This window comes from Protobothrops mucrosquamatus, unplaced genomic scaffold, assembly GCF_001527695.2.
Source record: "Protobothrops mucrosquamatus isolate PMUCROS unplaced genomic scaffold, P.Mucros_1.0 scaffold565, whole genome shotgun sequence".
Classification (NCBI taxonomy): domain Eukaryota; kingdom Metazoa; phylum Chordata; class Lepidosauria; order Squamata; family Viperidae; genus Protobothrops; species Protobothrops mucrosquamatus.
Genome location: NW_015386868.1, coordinates 498,914 through 508,264, shown reverse-complemented (window position 1 = coordinate 508,264; position 9,351 = coordinate 498,914). Strand labels below are relative to the sequence as shown.

At 41.8% G+C, this 9,351-nt stretch overlaps 1 protein-coding gene across 1 annotated transcript in view; it reads right to left on the bottom strand.

Moving 5' to 3' along the window:
• Positions 1-3,949: 3,949 nt before the first annotated feature.
• The window catches only part of DGKE (diacylglycerol kinase epsilon), a 23,745-nt gene continuing 18,343 nt past the window's right edge, over positions 3,950-9,351 (bottom strand). The window contains exons 7-11 of the mRNA XM_015817226.1: positions 8,957-9,070; positions 7,756-7,827; positions 6,904-7,031; positions 5,747-5,858; positions 3,950-4,141 (exon numbers count right to left, since the gene is read on the bottom strand). Of these exons, the coding sequence (XP_015672712.1) occupies positions 3,950-4,141; positions 5,747-5,858; positions 6,904-7,031; positions 7,756-7,827; positions 8,957-9,070 (618 nt within the window). The remainder of the gene's footprint in view (positions 4,142-5,746; positions 5,859-6,903; positions 7,032-7,755; positions 7,828-8,956; positions 9,071-9,351) is intronic.

Here is a 9,351-nt window from a genome sequence, read left to right as displayed (position 1 = left end):
ATAAGCGTATATTTTTTTCATATACAGTAGTCCTTGATTCAACTTCTATTGAGCCCGGAATTCTGGTCGTGAGTCATTGCAGTCATTAAGTGAGATGCCCAGGTGACCCGCCTTGCTCAATGACCACAATCCCAGTCCTCCCAGTGCGGCGGCAAAGCGACTGCATGGGACATTAGGTGGATGGATTGAAACATTTGCCTGTCATGCGCAGAGATCCCAAACATGTGAGTTTCATTTCTTCGGCCCACTTCAGACTTCCTCTCCCTTCTGTGTGCGGAAGGAAACCATCATGCTTGGCCAGAGAAAGGGAGCTTGGGTCCCCAAAGATCTGAACGTTTTGCCTCTCCCCTGGCATGGCTGCTCTCCTCCCGTGTGCCAGCCTCTCCACCTTTCAGAAACATTGCAATTGCTAGCTTTCTGGTTAGAAAGGTAGCGAACGTGATTGGATCGCAGGTTCCATTATCCCACACCACAGCTGCACCGGCTGGGAACGATGGAGCCTCTACTCCAATGCATCTGGAGAGAGGGCTGTTCAACCAACATCCTGCCATAATATTGCCGAGACAAATATATAATCAAGAAACCCGCCCAGGTGACCAAAATAGATCCTTCCATGGGGCCTCCTGCAGTTCATCTACAGGGGAAAGAGGTCCCTGAGGGAAAGATGGGAGCCCGACGCCTCGGAAGCTTCCCAAAACAGCGCCTCATTGTGGTGAGGCTGAACGAAGTCACATTGCGCACTGATTTTGTATATTTTTTTCTTTATACTATTTCATAATAAAAGTACTGTCTTTAAAAAAAAAAAAGGAAGGTAGTGAATGTGATTTTTTTCTGAATAACAGAAAGGCTGGAAAAAAACAGAAAGCTAATAACGTGATGTATCCGAATGGTAAAAAGAGGCTCTGCTAGCCTTTAAAACAATTGTGAGGAAAAACAACAGCTCTTGTGATGTTTCTGAAGGCAAGAAAGGCTGGAAAGAGCCTTTTTTTACTATTCGGAAACGCGGTGTTTGCTGGTTTTTCTGGTTGGAAAGCTACGAACATGATGTTTCTGAAGGGCAGAAAGGTTAGAAAGAAGGTTAGACATTCGGAATGCAGACTTCTTTTCTGCAGTCCAGTGCTGGAGTTCCCTTCTGCGTGCATGGGGGGGGAGGGTAGGGGGGACTCTGGTGCTAGGCTGGAGAAAATCTTGAAGACCTTTCTTTCTCCAACCCCATGCCAGGATTTCCCTTCCACCTCTATCAGAGGAGGGGGAAACCCTTCTGCAGGAGACAGTAGCTTACAATCTCGTGGCTTCTGCACTGACTTTTTGGGGAAACCAGAAGAGAAGATTGTAAATGATTATCACATAATCGCAACCTGTCGTAAGTGCAAACCAATCGCCAACTGCCCAAAATGCCATCACCTGACTGCAGGGATTGTGCGGCAGTTGCAACTTCAAGGAATGGGTTGTAAGTAATTTTATTTACTAATAACTCTGATCTGTCACCAGGTGAAGAGTTGTAACTTGAGGACTCCCTCTATGTCTTTTTTTTTCATTATTCTGATTAATGGCAAGAATTTCATAACAGCTTCTGATAAAGCGTAAGAGTGAACAAGGGCAGTTTTCATCTTCCTCCAGCGAGGCTGTCACAGAGAACCAATGCAAGAAAAATGCAGACCAGCTGATCTGACCAGCAATGCTCTGATGTACTGGAGAGCATTTCACCTAGTGCAGGGGTAGGCAACCTTGGCTCTTTTATGACGTGTGGACTTCAACTCCCAGAATTCCTGAGCCAGCCACGCTGAGGGGAAAGGGAGAGGTTTCCAAGCTGAGCCATGCTGGCTCAGGAATTCTGGGAGTTGAAGTTCACGAGTCATAAAAGAGTCAAGGTCGCCTACCCCTGATCTAGTGGCACTGCTTACATCAACTGTTTGTATTTTACTACTATTATCTTGTGCTGGAGATAGGTTTTCAATATGGATTTTTATATTTTGTATCTGTTGCTGTGCTTTTGGTGAGATAGGGGGGTATATAAATTTAATAAATAAACCTTGTATAAACTGAACATAATCAGGGACACAAAACTCCTTTGAATAATATACCTATCCATGTAAACTATTAAAGTAACCATAATACTATTATAAATACTATGATAATCATCAAGTAGCAAGAAAACTGAAAAAAAAAATTGCAACTGATAACAAAACGGTTCAACACATATACTCTTGCTGCCTCTAACAGATGCTTATCCCTTGCAATCACTCAGCTGCAGTAATCAAGATCCTCATATTCAACATACCAGTTCATGCATTGGTATAAGTCCCACAAAAATATTTAAACATGCCTGATTTATCAAAACACTGAAATACTTCCCTACCATCAAATAAGTGTATCAATCTTAAGCTATATAGTAATTTCAAAACATGGCTTTATACTACTCAGATGGCTAGCAAACTTTAAAAGAATTATTTCACGAGAGAGACCCAAGATTTCCTAAAAGGACAAGAAAAGCAATATTTGGATCAAGGCACAATTTACTAGGACTGTGTTATTTTAGTAGGATCTAGGCATAGAGAATTCCTGACAGATTGTGCCTACAGTAAAGCAATAGCAGCTGCGTACATTAATTTAAGCATGCTCACCTCATACCTATTTAGACCCAGTGTTCCTTTGAATAAGTACATTCCGCTAACAGATTCTTCTAACTTCCTAGCTCATGTAGCCCTTGACCAGCATCTCCAGAGTGTTAGGAGTCCCCCTGGGACTCAAATATCCAGACTGTCAAAAAGCTGGAGATTTTTTGGTTATCGGAAGCCGGCAAGTGTTGTTTTTTTCCAGTGGCAGGTGCCAGAACATTAAAAACACAGTAATACAAATAGCTGGAATACCACAAAATCACCTATTCTCATACATCTCCAAGTTCTAAAATAAGAATGCTGAAATCTCAGTGCATCTGTGTTCTTATCTAAATTCCTGCAAGATCCTGCCAGGTTATATGCTATCTTACATTTTGCATTCTGGCAGCAGCCTACCTGTCCTATGAGTCTAAAAGTAACCTTCAAAGTTGCAAGTTAATTAATGAGTCCTAATTAGAATTGCCATTTTTATAAATAAATCAGTGTAACAGACATTAGAAACAAAGCACATCATAAAAAAACTCTTACACAGTTAGTACGGAAGCAAGATTAATATTCCAAATGACGAACATTTTCCTATGAGAAAATATTTTATCAGTATTGACTGGATAGGCCACATATAAATCTAGCCCTCACCCTATTAAGGATCGCAAAAAAAGGTAAGAATATCAGTCAGCGGGGTCTGCGCCTTGTAAATCACCAATAATACTACTTATTCAACAAAACTGAACTTGAAGCAGACTGTGAACCTAGTGCAGACATAGTTTTTGCCTCCAGGAGAGCTCTGTAGTCTTATGAAATTTTTTCTCATACAAATTTCCCCATTTTCTCCCTTCCATTTTCAAAAGAGAACAAAAATAATGGTCCTGGCACTGCGCCATGTTAGGTTCCGAAAGAAAAAGGAATGCATTACCAAGAGAGGCGAGGAAGAGAGAGAAAAGGAGCAGCTGACTCCACGGATTATTCCTGATCAGACGGTGCTATGTCTGCGCAAGGATAGTCTGAACCCCCAAGTGGCTTTGTGCAATTAATGGAAGAACTGCCTTCAAGCCTCAAATTACAAACCTGGTAACAATTACTATTACACAGGACTATAACATACTTTTTCAGGGACTACTAAAGAGTAATCAGTAAACAGTTACCATGAAAGGTTCCTCCACTCTTCAGAGTTTGGGATACCCCTCAAAAGTCTAGCTTTTATTATTCCTGTGCCATTCATAAAAGCAGAGATGGTACAGCCTCTGTGAGAGCCAGGATCATAGTGCAAGGTTTTTCAGCAAAAGCCATGCTGAACTACCATTACTAGTTAACAGGCCAAACTGGATCAAGACCTATGTGTCTTCATCAGTTTGATCTTTAGTCAGTTCCTGTTCAGACACACTGGACACGTCATCGTCTGTCTGTTCACCTGAGTGATAGAGAACCAGTGCGTGGGTCTTGTGAGTAATAGTGATAGTGCAAGGGCCTTGTGCCCAAGGCTCCCCATCCACCTGCATTGGCATCTTTGAATTCTTCAAAATCAACTGAAATCAAAAAAACAAAATGGAAGTTTAGTAAGGGTAGAGACTGTGGAATCTATCAACTCAGTTTTCACATAGAACACTAATGCTAAATATATTTAGCATGCACTAAACCAGTGGTGGGGAACCTATGGCACGGGTGCCAGAGGTGGCACTCAGAGCCCTCTCTGTGGGCACATGTGCCGTTGCCCCAGCCTTGCCTCCCCCCGTGACCCCCTCTCCAGCAGCCCCCCTGAAGGAGAGTCGCCCTCGAGCGTGGCCCACACGGAGCAGCGCAGCCAAGGACATGGCAGCCAGGCAGCATAGACAAGACTCTGCTCTCACACCCCATCATGCAGTTGATGCTGCACGACGCGGGCAGAGGGTGTGGCCGCCATAGCGCTGCTGAGCTGCCTGGGTGATCTGCGGCGGGCCCTGGAGGTGGTGAGTGGTCCTGTGGGCAGGCGGGGCGGGACAGGGGGGTGGAGTGGGGGCGGGGCCAGTTTTGGGCACTCGGTCTCTAAAAGGTTCGCCATCACTGCACTAAACAATGTAATTAATTCTCCCCTATTCAGGGGGATAACCAAACTAGTAGGAGCCTGAACAAATCCCCTTTCCCATGGTCTCTTCAGGCTTGCATCTCTTTTATAATTTATTATTAGAATTTTATCCCGCCTTTATGACTTTGTAAGTAATTTAACACAACGAACAGACCTAATACTCCTTCTTTCCTCCTCCTATTTTTCCCACAACAGCCCTGTGAGGTGGGTTGGGCTGAGAGAGAGTGACTGGCCTAAGGTCACTTTCTTTTGTAACCAACGTAGGAGGAAGGCAGCAAGGTGGCAGAGGAGGCTTTCCCAAAGCAAAAACCTAGTCTGCAGATTGCTTTTCCTATGGCATGAAAATGAAAACTCCTGAGAGCATATTAAAAAAATCTGGAACACTTTCTAAACTTCTCTGGAGAGAGAAATAAATAGATGATTTGGGAGAGGGTAGAGTTGAATGAGACAACACTCTGCCCTGAACAAGAAACAAGGGAAATGACAGACAATCATTCATTTTAGAAAATGCTTTGGAAAGTATAAGCATTCAGATGACGTTTTTGTCTTGAGTATATGATTATGCCTCAGTGTGAGGTAAATATTGTTTGGACTCCTGGAGAAAGTGGACTCCCTTGTTTACCAGCAGAAGAATGTACACTGTTAAGAGAAGACAGTAGGCATGTCCTTCTTTTTCTTCTTTCTGTACTAGCTTGGCAAGATTTGAGAGTGACACTCCAAATGAGTTGGCCTAAATGTTGAATATAAGCAGATCATCTACACCAGAAAGTCAATCATGGCACCAAAGGGCATTGTCCACATTTGCCTCCATAGCCACCAAAAATTAATAAAAAAATGTAAGCCCCAATTCCAAAGTGTTTTGTCGAGCACCTGCCCCAGAGCTACCATGTCTTCATGTAATACAGAGTTTCCTGGCTTGGACTATTTCCAAGAGCAATTAAACTAATGGGCAGTGACGTTAGTCTCCATGCCCTGCTTTTTCCCAACACGCTTTCTGTTTCATTATTGGACTCCGAATAAAAGGTTCAATCCAGAGTATGGAAAACAGTCCCAGAGATGTGCAACATACCCTTACTGTATGGGCCTGTCCCAGCCGGACAGGATTTGCAAGCTTCACTTGAATTTGTGCACAGTGAAATGAGCCATTGACTCCAACAACTTCCAGTAGTCCATCATCATGCCTGAAGCAGGACAAGGAGAGTTTATGATCAGTAAAGACATCCTGGACCCAACTGTCAAAAAGGTTACTTGATTAGGAGTATCACAGCCCTGCCATAGTAAATCCCACCCCTCCCCAGACTGAAAAGATATGCTGAGTAACCCAAATGGGTAGGTATGGCCGAAATTTCGCATCCCAATCCAACTCCTCAAGCCTCCTCAGGAAAGTAAAGGAGGTAGAAAATTGAGATGATGATCTAGATCAGGGGTAGGCAACCTTGGCTCTTTTATGACTCGTGGACTTCAACTCCCAGAATTCCTGAGCCAGCCATGCTGAGGGGAAAGGGAGAGGTTTCCAAGCTGAGCCATGCTGGCTCAGGAATTCTGGGAGTTGAAGTCCGCGAGTCATAAAAGAGCCAAGGTTGCCTACCTCTGGTCTAGATGCTGCCACCTGGCAAGAAAGAGGAAGTGTGAACACTTGGCCAAGAGTTGGAGATGGAACAAATTATTCTGTAGGATCCTTGGGGCCCTCTGAGCTTGGGTTGTTGTTTTTTTTTGCAGATTTTTCATTACCAAACTAGGTAACATCATCAGTGCTATCTCTTCTATTGGAACAAATTATTTCTTTTTAATTTGGACTTCCGGTGAAGCTGGCCAACTAAACCCTGAAGGGTTTTTCCCTAGCTGGCACGAAGCTGAAGACACCAGCCTGAAGATGACGAATGGGACTTTGCCGAAACGTCGCCAAGACACTTCCAATTTTACGCAGGAGAAAACCCGAATAACCAAAGACTTACATACAAACACCCGCGAAAACCTCAGAAAACATATATATATATATATCAAGTAGTTATAAACTACATTCAGGAGGCTGAATGTAGGGCAAAGTAATCCAGAAAGTGAGTAGTGGAACTGTGCCCAGGGCTTCCAAACCCTGGAAATGCAGGCCACATGGGAACACCACAACTGAGGTGTCCAACTATCAGATGGTCCTGCTTTGATGAATCACCCTGGATGCAAGACTCTCCGAACAGTACATAATTAATATGCAACTTATTACTAACCTACCTTGCTCGAGGATAAAGTTCGTCCCCCATTCCTTCCCATAGTCGACAGCCACCTCCCCAGTAGGCAATATTTAGCACTATGATCCCCTCCAAACTGGGCAAGTCGATCTTCTCTCCATCCAACTCTAGCTTTAAAAATATACAACAAGGTGTTAGTAAGTTACACCTGCAGGAATTAATTCAAAATGTTAGCCATCTGGGGCAAATCAGAAGAGAATGTAAAGGAAGGTGAGCAATCAGTTTGTATGGCATCTGGGCTCACCCATTAGGCTAAGCCAGAGATAATCATGGCTTGGGAAACATGTTCCAATCAAGCCACTATTAGTTTTGCAAACAAGCAAAATAATCCTAGCTTATTTGGCTAATTGTTATTTTGCTTTCCCTTGTTTTTTAAACACTGCTTTTGCATTGTAGGTCTATGGATTGGTCAGGGGCTTGACTGGAGCACAAAACAAACCAGGAAACTCCAGGTGGTCTGGTCTGTTATGGAAGAGCAATTTATTTATTGGCCCCATTCATACCTCATGCTAAGCCAGAAACAAACCGACCACATTCTGATTTAATATAAAGGGTGAATCTCCCATGTGATCTGGGGAGTTTCATGCAAGCTTACAAAAGCAAAAATAAGTACAAATGAGCATCCAATGATTGCTATCTAGAAAAAGAATCCTTATTTAAAAAGCTACTAAACATACTATGGATGCCCATCTGCTCAGAATGCCCCTAAAGCTTTTCCATGTACTGTAATCCTTGATTTAATGTATACGATTTCTGATTCCGCCTCCTTATAAATGACAAGATATTTCTCATATAAATTAAATTCCTAGGAAGAGAGGAAATATGGTCATCTTACCTCAATCTTTTTATTTAGATCCTTACATTCCTGAACTAAGCAATCTTTGGTTCCATAAAAAAAATACACAGCCTACAAAACAAACAAACAGAGGCGGGATTTGAATGGAGAAGACTGGACAGAGTGGCATTTTTTTTTCCTCTTACAGAACACACTTAAGTTTCCAAATTCTTTTGAAGTACATAGAATTATTGCGTAGAAATATTTTGAAAGAGATAACTATCATGAACAAATGTTTAAAATTCTAATGCAAAGGGACAGAAGGATCTGTTTTTTTTCCTACAAGCTACTCAGTTACATTTTCCACTCCACCCCCACTATCCCTGGCCACCTGAAATAATGCATATAATCACTAGTGATTTTGAAAAACAAACAAACAATTTTCTGCAATTTCCTAATTTGGGACCATCCACATTCCAGTAATATAAGCTTTATATTACATCTAGAACATTTTCTTTGTGGTAGAACTTGTGAACATTTATGAGTCAAATTACATTGATAACAACATGCAGGAAATCCTCATTTAATGACCATCACCATTTGCAACCATAATGGTCAGGCTCCATTACAGTCATAAGTCAAGGAATACCTGTGTTGTGCTCCTCTCAGACTAAAAATGTCCTGATTTAGAGATAGTCATAAAACCAGGGAATCCCATCAGAGAAAATAAAGTACGCTTATGTGTATCTACAAGAAGACTGGGATAACACAAATTCTCCAGAAAGTACAGTATTTTAGTGTAACAATCAAGAATACTAAACTAGGACTAGACTACTACTAGTAACTTTCATCTAGTTACTTCCTCTAAATATTGTTGGGAGAAAATGGGTACAGTTTTACTATATGCATTTAGCTGAGTTATTTGGACAAAGGACAGGTAAATAATGCTTGAGTTACAGTGATTCATTTAGTGACCATTTAACATTACAATGGCACTGAAAAAGGTGATTTATGGCTGTTTTTCATAAATCTGGACACTTGGCTCATATTTATGATGGTTGCAATGTCCCGGGGTTATGTGATTATCTTTTTTGCCACTTTCTGACAAGCAAAGTCAATGGGGGAAGCCAGATTCACTTAACAACCATGTTACTAACTTAACAACCACAGTGATTCATGTAACAGCTGTGGCAAGAAAGGGCACAATGGTTGTAAAAATTGAGGACTACCTGTGCCAGAATTTTCGGCTCATTCAACCTACCTTGTTAATAATCCTGCTAGTAAAAAGAGACGGAGTCTTCTCACGGTGAACATGAAAGTTTAAAGCCATGAGGGCATCTGGCCCTACCGAAAAATAGTTATTCATTGTGAATACCTGCAAAGAGAGAGAACACCAACCATCAATAAATAATCAATGCAAAACTGGGGAAGAATAAATTTACAAAAAACCTGGAAGAGTCAGTTTTGCAAAACAGACATGTATACACACACGTCAAGGAACAGTATTTTTTTTTTTTTAAAAAAAAGACCTGGGGCTTAAGTAATTTATTTTATTTATTTTATTTATTTATTTAATTTATATGCCGCCCTTCTCCCGACGGGACTCAGGGCGGCGCACAACATATTTAAAACAAAACATAAATACATTCCCCCCCC